This window comes from Protobothrops mucrosquamatus, unplaced genomic scaffold (assembly GCF_001527695.2).
Source record: "Protobothrops mucrosquamatus isolate PMUCROS unplaced genomic scaffold, P.Mucros_1.0 scaffold317, whole genome shotgun sequence".
NCBI classification, from domain to species: Eukaryota; Metazoa; Chordata; class Lepidosauria; order Squamata; family Viperidae; genus Protobothrops; species Protobothrops mucrosquamatus.
Window position 1 is genome coordinate 464,626 of NW_015386656.1, and position 21,792 is coordinate 486,417.

General features: G+C 37.6%; 1 protein-coding gene across 1 annotated transcript; it reads left to right on the forward strand.

Moving 5' to 3' along the window:
• The first annotated feature begins 5,619 nt into the window (after positions 1–5,619).
• ADAMTS1 (ADAM metallopeptidase with thrombospondin type 1 motif 1) lies at positions 5,620–21,559 on the forward strand. Its single transcript, XM_015815137.1, has 9 exons — positions 5,620–6,387; positions 9,365–9,711; positions 10,364–10,496; positions 12,572–12,739; positions 14,950–15,236; positions 15,831–16,014; positions 16,100–16,272; positions 18,338–18,513; positions 18,777–21,559. Exons 1-9 carry the CDS (start codon positions 5,778–5,780, stop codon positions 19,513–19,515), a joined length of 2,817 nt encoding a protein of 938 aa, XP_015670623.1. The 5' UTR covers positions 5,620–5,777; the 3' UTR covers positions 19,516–21,559.
• The last annotated feature ends 233 nt before the right edge of the window (positions 21,560–21,792 follow it).

Genomic DNA, 21,792 nt, shown 5'->3' on the forward strand with positions numbered 1-21,792 from the left:
CACAAAAGGTATTTAAAGGGGGTTTTGTGGTGAAGAAAAGGTTGAGAATAATTGGGTTAAAGGGGGGGAAATCAAAAAGCTTTCAGATATAGCTCAAGGAAAGTTTCAGCCTGTGGAGAAGCTAAAAAGATGGGAATTCTCCCACTCATAAGTCAAAATGAAAATGCTCCTAAAGTCTCAAGGAATAATCTTTATACTAGACAAGGAGAGATTCAAAGGTCAAGAGCAAAGAATCTAGGATGCAGCAAGTGATAGAGCAATTGGGTTATTTCTGGTAGTAGATAACTCCTTCATTGTGAATTCAAAGATTTTGTCTAAGCCAAAGACATTAGAAAACCCTTTCAGATATATATAAGATCCAGTTTCCAAAGTGCATGTTTTCAGAAAGCTATGCAACAAGTGTCAGGAAGAAGGGGAGAATCTAAATCTGCATAAAAATCAAATCAAAGATGTTATCAGTGAGCGTGAAAGGCAAAAATATAATAATGTTATGGCTACTTTTATTTTAAACTTGTTATCCAGGTGTTATTAAGCTGTGGCATGCTCAAAAAATGAAAGTGAAATAAGATATCTTGTAGCTTGCAAGAGTTTAAAAAAACGTGCTTGTATTCTAGGGAAATTGATGGTGCTCTCTCATAGATTATATTTTAATAGTTTGTATTGTTTTTAATGTTTTAATGATTTCTGGGTTGTTGTTTTTTAACTTTCTAAGCTGCCTGGAATTGTGGAAGTGACATCATGTGTGAGCCATAACTAATAGCAAGGCAGTAAAGGAGCATGAGTCTGATAAAACAGCAGTGCAAACTCCAGATGGCACTCAGAGCCATAGCAACAATCTATAGATGTTTCATTAACTAATCCAACCTAGACAGTATAATAAAATCATAACATTATTTAGTCTGAATTGTATGAGACTTTGGACTAGGCTAGAACATTGTCTATTAATTTCAAGCACTATTTACAGATGTTGGTAATTTACTTTTACTTTCTGATTTCATGCAATTTCTGTGAATGGAACATATTAATACTTAATTTATGCAGCCATAAACTATTATCATTTAACAAACAGTATCTTCTCAAGGCAATCCAAATTTGTAAACTCGTGCAACATATCAATACAATTCATATGAACGTTTTAAAACATTCACTACAGTGAATGTTTTCTTGAAGTTAGTGAGCCATCTGGTGGTTTAGATTGCTAATGTCACTTCTTATTTTTCTATTTTTTTTAAAAAAAAAATTCAATTGCTGACCTTAACATGCTCAGCACAACATGTTTTGAAATAGGTATACAGCTTAAAAAGTGAGCATGCTACAATTTTTTCATTGTCTACACATTTCTTCATGGTGGTTTGAATTTTATCAACAGAATTAGAACGGTGTATACAATTCTAAAACTAGCAAGCACTAATAGCACAGGAAGAAAATAGGGGATTCCAACTGCATGCAAATTATTTCATAAACTTTCCTGTGTGTTCCAGACATCTCTCAGGAACTCAGAGTTATGGGGTTAATTTATAAAGCCACTTGATATGGAGAAAAATATCCTTATTTCCTCCAAAGCTCTTCATGAGATGGTTTGACTGAACAATGGTTTCAAAAGTTTATCTTGCAGCATTACAGCTAAATTAACAACTAAAAGAAATGTGTACAAATTCTTCCAACTTGGATGTAACTGACTCAATCAGTACCATTCTCAGTCCAAACCACAGTGGGTTGACAGAGTGTATAATCGGTATCCTTAACTCTCGCTTAGTATAATATTTGAACCCAATTATTACATGTTAAACATGATTTATGGTATAACATTTGTCACTGGAGACACTGAATTACAACTGCAAGTATATTTACCTGTAAATTTATGTACTGGAATTCAACAGGGCTTGCTTTGGCGCAGTGACATAATAAGATTATGTGTTCTGTTAGTTGTCTATTATTCCTACCAAAAAACGATTGTTTTTAAATCATGACTTAAATCCCACAGATTTCAATGAGGCTTAAGCATGACTTCATTTGTAACTAGTTTAATTATGAAGAAAGCTCCTTTAACAGCACAATCTCAGTTTATTAGACCAGGGCTTTTCAACCAGTGGTACGGGTACCACCTGTGGTACATTGGCACCTGGCAGGTGGTACGCGACCATCCTAGAAAAGTGGTAGCGGGGGAGGGTAAGGAGCTGAACCGGTGGCAGCACCGCACAAGCCTGAGTGAGAGACGGCTGGAGCTGCAGGGCTGTCAGGGCTCAGTGGAAGTGCCAGGATCAGCACCAGGCTCCAGCTGTAGCTCGGCGCTGATCCTGGGGCTTCTGCTGAGCCCAGAAGTGCTGATCAGCTGGAATGTTGCAGCATCTCCAGGGTCTTGTGATTTACATTCAGATGCTTGGCAACTGATTCATATTTATGACGGTCACAGTGTCCCAGGGTCATGTGAAGTGGCCAAAACCTGCTGCAACCACCCAGCAGACGGGGGAGGGGGAAATAAAAATCAAACACCCCCCCCACCCTACCCCCGCTGCCAATCCTCAACAGAAATGCTCACAACAATGAAAACCTCGGACAGGAGGTAGAGCGTCGCCGGGCGGGCAGGCAGGCAGGTGTCTTGCTCGGCTGTGGCTTGGGGGGCACTTTTTTCAGTGCTATTGTAACTTCAAACAGTCACTAAGCAAACTGTTGTAAGTCCAGGACTACCTGTACTTTATCACTTTTTTCCTTTTTTTTTTTTTTTGGTCATCAAGTTTTTGACACTTTGCTAGGCGACGTGGTACTCGGATATTGCCATATCCTAAAAGTGGTACAATGGGTGAAAAGGTTGAAAAGCCCTGTATTAGACAGTCCAGCCATAGGCTGGTTATCAAATTACTTAATAATCTATGTTACCTACAAAAATATGCCTCATGTACAAGGTAATTCATAGCATAATCTTTACCTTTAATGCGTATTATAAGTACATTCTGATTTAATTGGATCTTAACTTCATGTTTATATAACATTTAGTATTTTAATACAAAAATGTATCAAAGTATTTTCATTTATTTTATAAAAAGTTTCTTAGATAATATACATATATTCATATTTTTTTTCGCAAAATACTGATCATAAGTAAAATATCAAGGCTTCCAAAAGAAGCTAAATTCATAGTTGCAAAACATTAGAAAACTGATGGTTTTTAATACTTAGAGTGCCATCTGGTGGAAAAAAATATTTTAATTTCAAAATAGTTTTTAAGGTAGTCTGTATTTTTTAAACTATCAATATACGGTAGTACTGATGTTAGATAGGATACACATGATCCTAAAGTATTTGATAAGTAGATAGTTTGCTGAATTTTCAATAGGGAGATAGATAAATTGAAACCAAAGTTATACTAATGCTAGTAATTTTGAGTTGTAAAATTCCTTTTTAAGGAAAATCTTTACACATCTGTTCAATTTGTAGAGAATTTGCTAGGAGCTGGGCACTAAGTTTAAAAAAATTGCTTCACATTAAGTATGCTTATGAAACCAATGAAAACAATCTGTATTCATTTTAGATTATATCCTATAGAATTCAAGGTACTTACTTTCAAGCAAAAATTACAGGAGTGTGTTTCACCATTTTTCCAAATTAATAAATTAATACAGAAAATATTTGTTCTAATCAAAACTCACAATTTTATAGGTGGCTTCAGAAAATTATATTTGAAGTAAAAATTAATTTTTTTCTTAGACATTACACAGAATTTTTAATCTGTTTGCTAACGGTCTATATTAACATTTTTGAAAGGGATAAATCCAGTGTCCTTGTATTCTAAATGTTTTGCGTTGATACAAATATACCTTATGAAATAATTCTAGTTTCTCCCATTAATGCTGCTTGGTTCAGTAGATAAAAAAACTTAATAATCCTATAGATCTTGTTTAAAATATATTGTTCTTGTCCAACAATAAGCAAAAATAACAGATAAACAAAACTTTTATATAATGAAACAAAACTCTGAGAGAAAGCTTGACAATTGAGATGTTTAGTCAAAGAGTTTTTAATATAATGCAGATTTCTGTGTGGAAGGAAAACACCGTAAAAGTGATGGAAAAATAATTATAATGAAAGAATGAAAGATAAATGACTATTGCATGAAAAAGACTTATTTATAACAAAAATACCCATGCAGGAAATACTAATTATACAACAAAAATGCCCAGATATATATTCAACTGTGATGCAAGAATAGCCATGGCCTTTGGATCTAGGGAGCAAATCCCTGCAGGCTGATGGCAACAGTGAAACGTGGTCTTTGTGCAAAGGCCAAATTTTAAAAAAAAACCACTATGAATATTACTCTCATGTACAGATGATGCAATAGAAAACTTTGGAACTAAAGCATTACTTATTCCAGACGTGTCTGGAGGAAGAGTCTTTACCCTAAGTCTCTAGAAGCCTATCTTAACTGGGATGGGGGTGCAAAAACCATGCAATCAAAACAGAAATCCCAGGCCTGATGCATGCAATGAATTAAATGGATTAGCTGTACTGCTAGAGCTCATTTGGAAAACTGTACCTACACAAGTGTTTCTGCTTAAGTTACCTAAAAAGAATGTATGTTTCCAATTGTATGGGTATGCAACAGTCTATACATACAGGCTATAATAGTATAGTAGGCACCACGAGAATTATAAAGGAAAATAACCTATAAGTTACTTTCTGCTTACAATTAATCAAGGTCTTTTGAGGGCATGCTACTCCTTTAAACTAGTAAGTTTCTTGGAACCAAATAATAAAAGCTTTGTTTTAGGTTCAAAACAGAAAGGTGTAAATATTGTGCCTTGGTTTCCCAATGCTTTCTTCTTTGAAACATTTACTACCCAGTGTTTCACTAGGTGAGATAAACATAACAGTTACTTCATGTGGTGGATACCTATGACTGCACGTTCACCTGTTCTATCACTGATGTATATTGAGCAATTGTGCTACCATTGCCTTAAGTTTTAGAAATCTTTCCAGAAACGCACAACGTCCAACCAAACGTGTAAAATATCTCGTACCCTTTTCATTCGTGCTCTGCTGTCCTAAAAACCTTGGCGCTCTCAAAAAGGGCTTGGAACAAACAGGCTGGTGGAAGGAAAGGAGGATCTGGCACCGAACTTGGGTGGACGGGATTCAAGGAAATCTCCCCCTCCTGGAATAAGAAACAACCGCAGCAGCTCCTACGCGGAAAACTTGAGTTGCAGAGGAGCGCGAGCTGTGCCGAGGGGGAGCAAAGGACTGCCAGGCCGGGTAGTAGGGTGAACGGGTAAAGCCGAGTATTTATTTACACACACACCCCACCTCAACTTATACGTTCTCCCTCTTCGGGTAGTGTAGGGCTGATCGCTCAAAGGAGAGGCGGGCAGGGGCACCGTTGCCGCGCTGACTTTACGCACAGATGAGCTCAAGCCTCGACTAGGTCCCCGCCTCCACAACAGCGGGGGCAAAAGGGGGAGCTCACGCCATATAAGTGCAAGCGCGCCCTGCCTTCGTTCCCATACTCGAGGCGAAGAGCCGAGGCTCGCTTCTCTCTAGTTTCTCCCTCCGGGACTTTGCCAGGGACTTCAGGGCGCGGAAGGAGCCCTGCGGCGCTCTTGCTCGCCTGGCCCTAGGCCGTTACAAAGCAGCGCAGTCAATTAGCTCGGCTCTAAACGGTTCGAATAGACATTCTGCCCGGTAGTGCTAAGGCGCCGTTTGCGTGCCATTTTGCAACTCATCTCCTCGGCGTTAGCTGTTACTCATTTGCCTTTCTCGCCTCTCGCGCGCTGCGGGGCAGCATGAAGGGAGCTAAGGCATGCCTGGCGCTGAGCACGCTGTTGCTCTCGCTGGGGGCTCGAGGCGGCCCTCCTTCGCCACCAGAGGAGGAGCTGGTGGTGCCCGTGAAAGTGGATTCCGTCGGGCGGCAGCTGGCGGCCGACGACCAGCTCTACCACCTGGACGCCTTTGGCGAGCGCTTCAGTTTGGAGCTGAAGCCCGACGGCAGCTTTTTAGCTCCGGCTCTGACACTCCAGTATGTCGGCAGCCGCCCCCGAGGCCGGAGCGAGGAAGAGGAGGCCCACCAAGCGCTCGGCGCGAACTTAGCCAGCTGCTTCTATTCCGGCACAGTCAACGGGGATCCGGCCTCGGCCGCAGCGCTCAGCCTCTGCGGGGGAATCCGCGGCGCCTTCTACCTGCGCGGCTCAGAGTATCTCATTCAGCCGGCCAACGTCTCCCAGGGTCCAGGAGGGGAGCAGCCTCAGCTCCACCTCCTGAGCCGTTCTCGGCAGAGCCGCCTCCCCCGTGGCAGCGGCACTAAGTGCGCGGTGCCTGACTCCGACGAAACTTCGGCCTCTACAGGGCGGCGGCCCCGAAAGGAAAAGCAGCAGGCGGACTACGCGACCCGCGCAGGTATTACTTTCCCTGCACCGCACCTCTCTTCATCGCCCCGGTCCGAGCAAGGAGCTTAGCTTCGGGGACGGCAGTGACGATGCTGCGGGCCGCGCATGCGCCCCAGGCGCAGACTTTTCAAGGCGTTCGGAATGGTCCAAAACCCACGTTTCGACGTGCTGCCATTGGTCACTCTAAAAGCTGAGGTCATAAATGGAGGCGTTAAAAAAAAAAAAAGCACTAGATTGAGCTGAACGTCGTGGCTTTTCACGTTGGAAAGTGGGAGTAGGGAGGTGCTATTGATTCGGGGTATCTACGTTAAATTAGTGATTTCTCGAGTTCGGCTATTTGGAGGGCAGTCAAATATTTTGTTTGTAATGGGCAGAATTTCCCAATAGTCCCAAGGTAAAGTAAGGTCTTATGAATGGGAGCAAATCCGGTTAAATACGTGGGATTAACGTTTCTCTGTAAACGCAGGAGGATATTTTAAAATAGAGGAGTCTCGGGACGATTAGTGAAAGACATTTTGTATCAAACGTTTCACACGTTGCTGGTTAGTTGATGACAGCTTGTGCATACCTACTCCAAAGTGGTCCTTCTGAGTCTGTGTTTTGTGAGTTCCACCTAATAAATGAGTTTATAATACTTAATGCAATAAGGAAAATGCAGTCACGAAACGAGAATGCCTTACATGGAAAATCTGTGCTTGAAGTTGCATCCCATGTTACTAAATTCATCTAGTTATCTGGATTCAAAGGGTGCAGTGTATGTATGTTTCATATGGTCTGTGGATTCGTGGTAAACTGAAATGAGGGGTCCTTGGTGCTCTCTGAGCTTGCTTGTTTTCTTGCAGACATTTCATTACCCTAACTGAAATAGGGTTAGCTGGTTTATGGTTTAGTTTGTCAAATCAAACTCTGATAGTGTGAATACTGTAGCATATAGCTGTTTAATGGTAACATGAGAAATACCCCTGCAATCAAAGGGATATATTTTCTGGCTGAACATAATGTAATGTTTGTTTAGAATTCCATCGAGTTAAATGCAGCAAAGAAAGAATACATCAAATTCTACTGTTGCTATAACATTGTCAGACAAAGAGTTAAGTAGCAATTCTGTTAAAACGTGGTTTGCATGTCTAGGTTTACAATGCTCTACTCACTTTCTGAAAAAAAATTGATAAAAAGTACACACATTCTTAATGCAATGGATTCCCCCTCCCCTTTAAGTTAATGCCTTAATCTTACACTGAATCAGCACATACCGGTATGTTCATTTTGGAGTACATTCTGTGGAATTGTTTGGCACTTACATTGTCAAGCAAGCTTCTTTAGGATTGTAAGTAAAAATCAATGAAATATATTAAATATGCAATTTTTGATCAGTTTTATGGTGTGTTTCACTAAAATTTAGGCTTGTATCTTACTTGGGAAATCTGGAGTTATTCTGTTCTCTCTAATTGCTTTCAGTTCCATTGGTGAGAATCAGTACCTAGAATCTAGTTGAATACCCTAAGGGGGTTACTTTCTCTAGTATTTTACATTGTAATTTCCACAACGTTTTGTTTTAGATCAGGGGTCTTCAAACTTGGCCCTTTTTATGACTTGTGGACTTCAACTCCCAGAAATCCTCAGCTAGGCATACTGGCTGAGGATTTCTGGGAGTTGAAGTCCACAAGTCATAAAAGGGCCAAGTTTGAAGACCCATGTTTTAGATCTACCCAGCTATTGCAGAATATTCACTAGAGCTAGTCTAAAAAAACTAAGGAAGTTTGGACCTAGTTAGTATATACGTATATAGGCCAGACCCAGAAGTTAAAAAAAAATAATCCTAGAAGGCAATGGCAAAGTACTCTTATATTTTTGGCAAGAAAACAGATGTGTTCAGGTAATTCTGTTCAAAGAGGACTTTAAAGCTTTTGGTTGTATTCTCATAAAACTATACTAAACTTTCTCTAATCTGATGCCTTCTGTATATATTGGATTCCAACTTCCAGAATTGATAGCCATTGGCCCTTCTGCCTTGGAATTGTAATAAATATTTGGAGGATACCAGCTTGCAGAATACTTGCAATTAAGGATGTGCAATATTTACCAATCTGGGAACAGACCATTCTGAAGAACTTTATGCTGAACCTCATCCAGATTGTGCTGTTTTGAGATGCTGTTTGGTGCTGATTCAAGGATAGTCCACTCTCAGATCCTCTTGAAATCAACTGTTTGTTATTGGATTTGGCTTCCCATGTAAAATCCCACAAACATAAGATATTAATATATAGTATCTGTATATAATAACAAACATGGCTTTATTAAGGGAAAGCATATCTTTCAAGTAATTCCTTTTTAAACAATGAAATCTTTTTCAAGTTGAGCTGCATTCTTGATAAATTCATGAACACATTTGTGTAATTACCTCAGCAGCCAAATACTAGTGGTTTACCACTCCAATTCTTCCAGGATAATTTTTTTTTTTAGTTCCCAATGAAGAGCTCCCATCCAACTTCAGACCCAGCATAAACTTGCCAGACCCAGACAATGGGACACCTACATAACTGACGTACTTTTAGTTGCAGAAAGTTGAAACTCCTTTCTATTTGATTACTAAACAGGAACTGGAAACCAAAGAAAGAGAGTGGGAGTACTTCCCTTTCCATGCCCTTGGGAAGATTTGGATGAGATCCAGGCAAAGCCTTTCATTTCAGTAATTTTAGTCTTTGAGGAGGATGGCTGTGAAAATTTATTGACAGCAGCAATGATTCATTGTGAAAATCCTCAATAGAAATATTTCTTAATGGGCAGAAGATTTAACCCTTTGTAATAGGGTTAACATTCATTAACATTCTTTAGATTTTTAAAGTTTTATTTGAAATAAAGAATGTGCTGTTTAGATCTTTGGGATTCCCATTCTATCTTGGCAGTAGTTGATTATGATTTGTATAAATATGTTGGGAAATATTAGTAATATATATTTCTTACATTTTACTTTTTTTGAAATATAGGAAACGGACCTATAAGGAAGAAAAGATTTGTGTCGAGCCCCCGCTATGTGGAAACCTTGCTTGTAGCTGACCAATCTATGGCAGAGTTCCATGGCAGTGGACTGAAGCATTACCTTCTCACACTCCTGTCTGTGGCTAGTAGAATGTACAAGCATCCTAGTATCCGGAACCCTATTAATTTGGTGGTGGTGAAAATAATAGTCATCTATGACGAGGAGAAGGGGCCTGATGTATCTTCAAATGCTGCTCTCACTTTAAGGAATTTTTGTAACTGGCAGAAACAACATAATCCTCCCAGTGACAGGCACGCAGAACACTATGATACTGCAATTCTTTTTACCAGACAGGTAAGGAGAAATACGGGAAAGACTGGATATTTATAGGTTCCACTTAATGTAATCTGAACTTTCTTCAATCAGCACATTCAAAAATACTTTTTTTACTTTTACATTTTTTATTTTGAAATATTTCAAGTATTTCAAAGAGTATGTCAAAAATGTGGTTTCTTGGAATGAGCTGGTGCCATAAATTTAATTTGTTACACCTTTAATAGTTTTCTGCATGGAAAAATGAACAAAAATATTTATTGAGTGTTTGATTAGGAAACTTTGTTTTTACATGACTATGAACATCCAGTTTCTCTTGAGCATTCAGAAGATGTTTCAAGTCTCTCCCTTGACAAATAACTGTAAAAACTGAATAGAGACTATTGTTATCATTTAAAATGTGAGTTAATCAAATAGTTTACTTAACTAAGTCATAGAAATTGTACATCACTGATTAAATATCTGTTGTAGCATGTTTGTAATGATGTTAGCAATCATTATCATCTGTTGTGCCGTTCCTGATACATCTTCCACACTGAATGACATTTTTAATTTTGAAAGACTGTTATGCTCTTTCCATGATGAAAAAGCATATTGCCAAAATAATATCATTCTGTCAGACTTAAAGCTCTTGACCCAATTAATAATGAAAGTACATATTTTCTTTTTATAGGATCTCTGTGGTGCCAAAACATGTGACACTCTTGGGATGGCTGATGTGGGAACTGCTTGTGATCCAAACCGCAGTTGTTCTGTCATAGAAGATGATGGCTTGCAAGCTGCTTTTACAACCACTCATGAATTAGGTAATTGAAATTCAGGGGAAATTTGTGGCAAGCTTATTTGTTTTAAAAACATGCATTATCATATTGGTCTGTAGTTAAGGCTTTAAATCAGTTGTTTCTTGCAGTTACTGTGGTCTAGTTCTCACCATGGTGCCTAAGCTCTGCCACGTCAGACAGAGGTTTTGGCTTCAGTTGTTGTATAATAAAAATGCAAAAGTATGAAATCTAGATCCAGGCAAAAGGACCGTAACCTAGACAGTGATTCTTAACCTCAGCAACTTTAAGATGTGTGGGTTTCAACTCCCAGAGCTGGCTGGGGAATTCTGGGAGTTGAAGTTCATATATCTTTTTTTAAAAAAATTAAGTTGAGAAACACTGTCCCAGAGTGTGGGAGTTTTTTTTTTTTAATGCATTATCATTCAGGTATATTTCAATGATAGTATAAACAATCAGAAGTCTAGGTTTTACCAACATTGGGACAAAACTATGAGCTAAAGTTTCTCAATATATGTGAAAATGACTACTGAATATTGTAATATTTTTACAATATTTTTCATAGATAAAAAGTAGAGTTCAGAGGGGGAAAAAGTGGCTGAGACTTTTAAAATACACCCACACAAATCTTCTGTGTTAAGTTGAAGCCTGTGTATAGGATTTATAAACCCAATTTGACTTCAGGAAAAAAAATGAAAAATCTTTATCATAGGAAAGAGTAGAGTAGAACAGAACAGAATAGAATAAAAAAGAATACTTTGTTGGCCAAGTGTGATTGGACACACACGAAATTTGTCTCATAAGCTCTCAGTGTATATACAAGCAACAAGTGATAAATCATGATCATAATCATGAAATACAGTCATCATAAATCATAAGAGACAAACTCAGTGATAGTCATAAAATACTAAATAAGCAAACAACATAAATCATAATGGATACTAAATAAAGGCAATCAACATAAATCATGAGATACAAACAACAAAGTTATAGTCATAAGAAGCTAAGGAAATAGGAAAGAGGAGGTGAACGTTGGCTTTATTTTTTGATACCAGTTCTTGCATGCCAGCATAAATGCTCAATGCTTAAAATAAAATTAAACATACAATATAATATCATTAAAGTGCATCTATAAGATTTCGATACAGGTAGTCCTCGATTTACAACAGTTCATTTAGTGACCATTCAAATTTACAACATCACTGAAAAAGTGAGCTATGACCATTTTTCACACTTACGACTAATGCAGCCTCTCCGTCCATGGTCATGTGATCAAAATTCAGATGCTTGACAACTGACTCATATTTATGATGGCTGCAGTGTCCTGGGATCATGTGATCACCTTTTGTGACCATCTGACAAGCAAAGTTAATGGGGAAGCCAGATTCACTTAACATCCATGTTACTAACTTAACAACTGCAGTGATTCACTTAATAACTATGACAAGAAAGGTCATAAAATGGAGCAATATTCACTTAACAAATATTTAGCAACAGAAATTTTGGGCTCAGTTGTGATCGTAAGTCGAGGACTACCTGTACTACTCTGATCCATCAGACTCCAACCAACAGAATTAAAAAAATGGATGATAATGCAATAAATTACTTACTAGTTTACAATGTAATTACATAATATAACAATCAATAGTAGGACAAAATTCATATTGTCACATCACACTCAAACCAGAATTAGTCTTACAGCCCTCCTGAAAAGCCACACTTGACAAGCTTCCCAAACTCCATGAAAGTAAGGGCCACTTACGGACCAACTATTCCATGGAAAGGGACCATCCAAAAATAAGAACTACTTTTGTTCTCTCTGCCATTATTAATTCTGCATGAGGAGTAAGGGACTTCAGCAGGCATTCCTTGCTTACTCGTTTTAGATAAGCGTAATCTATCTGACATGGAAGGAATCAAAGATACCAAGGCCTGAAGCATATAAATAGATGACAATCAATGCCTTGAATAGAGTTCAGAATAAAATATTAGCTAATGGTGGTATCGCCTAGCAATGATAAGTCCAACTAGTAAGTTCTCACCATAGTGCAAGTTTTAATGTATGATGTGTTCATTGGGTTTTTTTCCTCTTCTTTTTAAAGGCCATGTGTTTAATATGCCACACGATGATGCAAAGCAGTGTACCGGTATTAATGGTATAAATAGGGATTCTCACATGATGGCATCTATGCTTTCCAACTTGGATCGAAGCCATCCTTGGTCTCCGTGCAGTGCATACATGATAACTACCTTTTTGGATAATGGTCATGGTAAGTTTTAAACATATTGCTTACATTTCTAACTGAACTCCATTCAAGATGCTGAATTTTAATATTAGAATTAGTTGCTTTCAAATATTTTAGGTATTTCCAAATCAGTCAGAATAACATTACATCCCAGCCACACGAAGAGGATGTCATATGCTCCTGTCCCAAGAAATGTCTTTTAGTCCGGAGAAAGAGAATCATGGCTTCATAGGAAAGACTAATATACTATAACATTATCATATAAATGGCTAGATCACTAAATATTGGATGACTCCGACTTAGAATCATAGGGCTGGAAGGGACCTTGGAAGTCTTCTAGTCCAACCTCTTGCCTAGGCAGGAGACCTTATTGGATCCTGGACAAATGGCTCTTCAGTCTTTTCCAAATCTCTCTCAGATACCATAATGAATGGATAAGCTGTCTAGATCAGGGGTAGTCAACCTTGGCTCTTTTATGACTCGTGGACTTCAACTCCCAGAATTCCTGAGCCAGCTAAGCTGGCTCAGGAATTCTGGGAGTTGAAGTCCACGAGTCATAAAAGAGCCAAGGTTGACTTGACTACCCCTGGTCTAGATGATAAAGCTTAGCACCTGCTTTGTTCAAACATAAGTAACCATTTAATATTTTGTAATGAACTATCAAAATCTTCCTTGTAAACACTAGTAGGCTACCAATTCCAATAATTGTTTCTAGCATTTCTAAAATGGCAAAGCACAAAAGTGTCCAATGTGATAGAATATCAGTTGGGAATACCCATTTCTTTAACTCTGAAGAGACACTTTTAATAATAATGAAAGGAGGAGAGGCTTCCAGCTGCCACTGGACCCACTATACTGGACAAATTTTCGTCCAGTATCTCACCTCCCCTTTCCGGAGAAGGTGGTTGTGGAACAGCTTCAGAGAGCATTGGGGAAGTGAATTAACCGGCTCCTTTCTGATTAGGCTTCAGAGCCAAGTGTGGGACCGAAATGGCATTGGACGTACTTATGCATGACTTCTGGCATGGGTGAGATGGAGATAATGCATCCATCCTTGTCCTACTTGACCTCTTGGCAGCTTTCAATACCATCAACCATGGTATCGTTCTGGATTGGCTCAGATGGCTGGAGATGGGTAGCATGTTATTATGCTGAATCACCTCTTTCCTTCATGGTTGTTTCCATTTGATGATGATTAAGGAGATGTCCTGCTCTCAGCTGCTACTATATGGATGCCATAAGTTTCATTGCCTTCTCCCTTCCTTTTTTACATCTATATGAGGCATCTACATCACCATTGGGTGAGCTTATACATTGCCACAGGGTGAGGTATATCTAGTTGTATATTCCTACCCCTGGCAAATTTAGCAATGCCATGAATATTTTATCCCATGCTCAAGGCTGAGGAGAAAAGCAGGCTTCATCTGAACCCTGACACAACCAAATGGCTTTGGTTTTGGGGGCCTACTGATTTGAGAACTATGCCATCTTAGGTGCTGGATGAGGTTACACTGCCTCAGGCAAACCCAGTGCACAATATGGAGGCCTTTCTGCATTCATTACTCCTCTTCAGGGAGCAGGTGGCAATCATGGTTAGGAGGGTCTTTGAACAGGTTTATCTTGATCACCAGTTGTGCCTGCTCCTAGATCAGCAGACCCTGTTTACAGTCACTCTTGCCCTAGACACTCCATCTTTGACTACTGTAATACATAGAGCTGCCCTTGAAGAGTAACCAGTATAGAATGTAATGACACAGTCAGTTATATGAACTCCTAGGACAATGAATATTAGACTTCTGCTCCACAAGTTGCATTGGTTGCCGGTTTGTTTTCAGGATATTTGGATATTTATTGTTATGGGCTTTTATATTTGTATTTGCTATTTTTATATTCTCATTTTTAAGCGATTGTTATGCACTGATCAGAGTTTCTTTGGGTGAGATGGATAGTTATATAAATTTGATGAATGAATGAATGAATGAATGAATGAATGATTAATATGCAGTGCTGAATTATGGGGCCTACCAATCTTACCTCAAATAATCTTATTTTTGTAAACATTCTTTAAATTTAAGCCGGAAAAGTAAACACATTAAAATTTCTCTTGTGAATTCATGGGTCAGACATTTGAATAGATATATTCTAATTTCTATCATTCTTCAAAGAATGATACTGCAATATTTAAAGGAAAAACAGTCAAAAGTCACCATATAGTTTTTCTTTATTATTTTCAGGAGAATGTCTGCTGGACAAACCTCACAAGCCATTGCTTTTCCCTTCTGATCTTCCTGGCACAATGTATGATGCTAATAGACAGTGCCAATTTACATTTGGGGAGGAATCCAAACATTGTCCTGATGCAGCTAGCATATGTACAACTTTGTGGTGTACTGGTACTTCTGGTGGAGTGCTTATGTGCCAGACCAAACACTTTCCTTGGGCAGATGGTACCAGTTGTGGAGAGGGAAAATGGTGCATGAACGGCAAGTGTCTTAATAAAACAGACAAGAAGCTATATGATGTAAGTGGTTGTTTCTTTGTAGTTGAGTAAGATGAAAAATATTCTCAGGCTTAATTTTTTTATTTAAATATTTAAAGACAAAAATATGATAGGGAAGAGTTTTATAGAGTGAATAAAAATATGAAGTATCGTTTGATTAGTGCTGCATATAAATGTTATCAAAACCGGGTTTAAAATTCTTACTGTTCAGTAATTCGCAATAATTAATAAAAATAGCAAATAAGTTATAATAAACAATTACTGTATTTGTTTTGGGGATCAACCCTGGAATGATCTACAAATGAGAAAACATTTTGTACCGCAGGTTTATTAGAAATACCCAGTATATGAGTATGAGAAGAAATGTCATTAGATCCAGTAAGTGTTAGATATGAGTAAAAGTGCATAGGATTTATTACTCTTTACTAGTTTTAAATAGCATGAAAGGGTGTTGCTTTACCTTGCAGGCCTAAAGTCATAATACACGTTACATAAATAATAGGATAATAACCTCAACTGTTTCTAAATTTTATGCCACCCTCTTATTACTCCTAAAACGAATGCTTTTTCAAGTTGTTTTAAGATGCACATTTGTTTCTGCGTTTCGAATTGTAGATCCCTGTTCATGGACGCTGGGGCTCATGGGAACCATGGGGTGAGTGTTCAAGAACATGTGGTGGAGGAATACAATATTCTGTGCGAGAATGTGATAGCCCAGTTCCAAAGAATGGAGGAAAGTATTGTGAAGGCAAGCGTGTGCAGTACAGATCCTGTAACACTGAAGATTGTCCAGAGAATAGTAAGTTTTACAGTTATTTTATAAATGCAATTATAAAATTAAATATGAGTGTCCTAAGTCTGATCAGTGTCTTCTCAATTTACAGGCAAAACTTTCAGGGAGGAACAGTGTGAGGCTCACAATGATATTTCCAAATCTTTTGGAACTGGCCTTACAGTGGAATGGGTACCTAAGTTTGCTGGAGTCTCTCCCAAAGACAGATGCAAGCTGGTTTGCCTTGCCAAAGGAACTGGCTATTTTTTTGTTCTTCAACCAAAGGTGGGTACAAGTGCATATCATATACATCAAGCACTTTATATGTGTTTGTTAACTTGGACTGCTTGTAGAGTTGATGAATGACACTTTCTGTAATACAGCGGTTCTCAACCTATGGGTCACGACCCCATTTGGGGTCGATCGACCATTTCACGGGGGTCGCCAAGCAAGGCTGTCCGCCATTTTTTCCCCTTTTCCGGCGGGTGCCTTACCTCCCTTGAGCTGGGCCAACTGGTGGTCGGCCTGCTCCGTCTCTGCCGCTTGCCAGCTATGCCTTGGCCGGCGCAGGGGGCGGAACCACGCATGCGCAGCGCTCCCGGGCAGGGAAAGTCCTCGGCTTATGACCGGTTGGGTAGTCCTCGACTTACGACCAGTTTAGTCCTCGACTTACGACCGGTTTAGTCCTCGACTTACGACCGGTTGGGGGTCGCGGCATTAAAAAGCTTGAGAACCACTGCTGTAATATGCAAAATAACACTTTACATCCAGACAAGGTTGGCCACTTGCTACCATCAACTGAGATCACTCTTGGTATTCTAGCAATGTATGGTAGAATTACTAAACATTTTACTTCTAAAAAGCACTCAAAGGCTTCTGATTTGGTTTCCATTATTAAGATAATTAACAAAACAAGTATAATAACAAAGCTTAAAAACCTAAAGAGATGATACCTTCCTCACACAAAATATCAGTTGGTTTCATAATGTCCGAGATGGTGGTGCAAAATGCTTCTAATTCAGTTTGTTTTTAGTATTAAAATACTCTTATTTCGAGTTCCAAATCATTGTTTCATGATCAAGTGTTTCAAGCTTGAAGCACTTCTGAAGTAGTTGAGACAGTCCATTATAGATGCTAAATCTAAAATGGGATGGCTGATGGCTGTCAAGATGCAAACTGGGCCTTTGCAATATTAACATAATTAAGTTGGGGGAAAATGTAACTACTAGACTTAAGAAATTAATACAAACAAATTACTGGGGGGTGTTTTTGTTTATTTTGTTCAAGAGTTATATATTTTTCTTTTGTTTTCTTTATGCTTCCACACAATTTTAAGCCATCAGGAGTTGCTGTTGCAAGTTGGATGGCCAAATCAATCAATATATAATGGGTGACAGAAAAGTTAAAACATCAAGGTCTTGTTTCTGTCATTAGGGAACACCTACTGAGAGTTGTGTTCCCCAACCTAGCATAATTCCCATTTCTTCTCAGTCTAGAAAAGGTTGACTGTAGCAAGATAATTGTTAATTGTTTTTAATTACCTTTTAAACTCTTTGCATACATATCTACCTGCATATAGTTGTTCAAAACAGGAATTTTGCTGTTTGTTCTCACAATGCTTATTTAGCAACATAGAGAACTCTAAATTTGGACTGAAAATTCTTCCTCCTCCCTTCATACAGAATTTTTATTTCAGAATTGTTTTCCCAAGTTGTGCAATCAATCTATTCCTACTCCAATTTCAGAAATATTTTTCCATAATTAATTTTTTAGGAGTTGTAATTTATATATTGATAATATGTATCTGTCATGCTGGGGTTTTAACTAACATATGTTTCAGAAGTGGTTTTTTTTATTTGATGTCTCCTGGAGACCTTATTCTGCCATTTTTATTTTTATTTATTTATTTGTTTGAATTTTTATCCCGCCCTTCTCCTTACGGACTCATTTGATTTTATTTCCAGAACAAGATAATTGCAGGAAAAAAATGTAGTATTAGATTGTCAAAATGTACTACTGTTGTTTTCTTTTTGTCTTTGTTTATACATTCAGCTAAATGATGGCATTTTTTTCTCTTAATTTATTGAATAAACAGGTTCATACAAGTTAAACTGTATAAAACAGTTTATGTATAGTTTATAGATAAACTATAAATTGTGATTCACAAGTCATAATGAAATCATAATGGCACGATATCATAAACCACATTAACATACTATATAAACCCCAAGGACACTTTGATTTTAAAATGAAACTTAAAAGAGATTAACTGACTGGATTGTGTTCAGAACTTTAAAAATTTAATGATAAACTTTGTATAACTTCTAATCAAGTCTTCCTTGCTTTAAAGGTGGTAGATGGAACTTTATGTAGTCCAGATTCTACTTCAATTTGTGTTCAAGGGCAATGTATAAAAGCAGGATGTGATCGTGTCATAGGATCCAGTAAGAAGTTTGATAAATGTGGCATCTGTGGAGGCAATGGATCTACCTGCAAGAAAGTTTCTGGAATGTTTTCTAATGTCAGGTGTGTTTTCAAACTTTAGGAGTTGTTACGCTACTCATTACCATGAAAGATGTTTTTCATTTGAATTGTTTAATGAAATCAGTATAGGAAACAGTGTTTCATATTGTGAATCAACTACAGGCTTTATGTTAGTTTATTCTTTTAATTACAAAGTTTTCAGGATACATTACTTTAAGATTCAACCTAAGTTCTTGCCCGTGATAGGAGTCTTTAATAATTAAGAGGTGCTGGTATTCAACAGTAGCTCTTCTTCTTCCCTGTAGACCTGGTTACCACGATGTTGCTGTGATTCCTACTGGGGCAACAAACATAGAAGTGAAGCAACGAAATCACAGGGGTACACGGCAAGATGGAAGCTTCCTTGCAATCAAAGTGGCTGACGGTACTTATATTCTCAATGGTGACTATACACTAACAACAATGGAGCAAGATATTACTTATAAAGGAAATGTTTTGAGATATAGTGGTTCATCTGCTTCTCTGGAAAGAATTCGGAGCTTCAATCCACTGAAGGAACCATTAACCATACAAGTCCTTACTGTGGGCGATTCATTACGATCTAAAATCAAATATACCTATTTTAAGAAGAAATCAGCACAGTTGGGTTCTGAGGAGCCTTTCAGTAAGACTGAATCTTTCAATGCAATCAAGGAGACAGTTTTATCTGAATGGATTATAGAAGAATGGGGAGAATGTTCTAAATCATGTGGTACTGGCTGGCAGAGGAGATCTGTACAATGCAGAGACCTTAGTGGGCGACCTGCCTCGGACTGTGCAAAAGAACTCAAGCCAAGTGATATACGACCATGTGCAGACACACCATGCCCACGATGGCAGCTAGGAAACTGGTCACCATGTTCCAAGACATGTGGGAAGGGTTTCAAAAAGAGGTTATTAAAGTGCATTTCCTTTGATGGTACAATTTTGACATATGAAAGCTGTGACCTTTCAAAAAAGCCAAAACATTTAATAGACTTATGTAATGTTACACTTTGCAGCTAAACTATATTGGAAGTCTAAAGCTATATATATATATATAAGTATGTACGTATGTATGTATATTCAGACCAAAGCACTGAAATTGAAGTGAGAGGTAGCAACTATAATTTGTACGTGGAAATTCAGAGTAGATTCACTGAGCTGGGACAGTGCAAATATTATTAGATGGTGTTAAATCCTGGTGGAGTGGGAAGGAATCCTGTCAGTATGAACAATAGATAAAAATGCCAGTTTAGTTGCTAGCAAACTCAGAAACACACATCTCTTAATCTTAGTTTTTTTACAAATTAAACAGAATATATGCCATGGCCAAAACAATTTTTTAAAAAATATGTTTGCATTCTAGCGGAAATTGCATTTTTTTAAACTTCTGGAAATTGTATTGTGGTACTGATGAAATTCCTTTCCTGATCAAAGTGGGGAAGAAAAGGCAGTTCTTTAATTATTGGTCAGGTCTTGCCTACCTCACATGTAACAAAACCCTCATTATTTAAATAGAGTTTTCAACTATATTTTTCATGGAGAAGCGAAACAAATAGTCCTAGATGCTTAAAGTTCCAAACATTAGAATGTATTTAATCTTCTTAAGAAATACCTTGCAGTTCAAAGCCACATATTAATTAGGAAGAAAGAAAGAAAGAACTATTCAAAATTTAACTCCCTTCTCTATCCTTTCCTTTACCACATTTGTTCCAAAATCAAACGGACCTTTGGAACATATGCCTCGTTTTTATATGAAAGCAGGGTTCTTCATGAAGGAATAATCCTGACAAGCTGCCATTTCACATATAGTAACAGTTGCCATGGTGGTCAGCAGTAACATGCTTACATACGACCTTTTGCAAACATTAAATTCCACTATAAATGGAACATCTCTTATTACACCTTTCCATATCCAAATGAATTCCAGATGTGCTCAGCCAACATAGCCAAATACTATGCTGATTGGGAAATACAAGAGTTAACAGTCACAAGATATCTGGAAGACCCTTAAGTTGTCTCATTGCAGACAACAACTTTACACTGCTGAAATCACTTGTAAAGCAGGGAAGATTAAGCTGCAGGATAGCAGGTCCATCCACAGCAGTTTTCCAATATCTGCATATTTAAAGTTACTTGCTAAGCTATACACTATGAGAGAATATGTCTCTTCATATGTATATAGTAAAAGGTATTACTAGAAATGATACATACTTTATAAGTATTTATTTTTTTTCCCTTCTAAGAAGGGTTATAATTGATAACAAATGCATATACTGTAATGAATGTATTTATTTTTCTATTTCTTGTCTAAAACAATTTCTTAAGTTATCACCTTTTTAAAAAAAGACATATAACAAGATAGAGTATTTATGCAATATAATATGTTACTAGAAATAATAAACTATGAATTTTTGAAATTGAGAGTTTTTATTTTATATACATTTCTATCACATCCTCAATAAGAATAGCTAGTCTGACTTTATCACAAGGCATATGTTAAGATAGACTTTGTACTTGCTACTGCCAAGCAGCAGAGTCAGGGTTAGAGTAAATTAAGGTCTAGATATTCTCTTGTCCCACTGGAATGCACATTGTATATCGACTCATCATTAATAGAACCAGTGTTATGGTGATCTACCTTTCATGCTTATCTGGATTTAATATATATTCAAACTGAAGTTAAGTAATCTAGTCCTAGTCACATTTATGTTCCTTTGAATTTCATGTTAAATTGTACAAGGCAACCTTTTGAAATTTAATTGCATGGTAAACCATTCATTTTTGCCATTTTATAATGAAAACACATCTGTTTACCTCATATGCTGAAGTCTGAGGTTCTTGCTGTGAATTGTGAAAATTATTGGGATAGTATGGTGAAATAGTTCATTTGATTGATGCTGTAAAAAGTGTCTCTGCAGATGGATTTTTATATTGCTGTTGAGAAATAAAATCGAAAATCAGATTATATAATAAATGATTGTACAGAATTATATACTCTAGAAACCAAATTTTCCTAAAAGTATAAAAGAATCTCTGGGTAAATATTACTAGTGAGCATACTGAACTCAAAAGGTACATCATTTTCCCATCCTGCTGGAAAATAGAACACTTGCTGTGATCGTTTTCCTAAAATTTAAATATTTTAAGGACATTTTGTTATTTCCCAAGGGTATCTCTCCCTGTTTTTAGAATTTACATTTCAGGCAAATTGGAAATCCTTTGATTGTTCTTCCTTCTCCTGCCTCAAATCCTATTATCTTTCACATTATGGTTGAGTTCACACATTATGCTACCCTA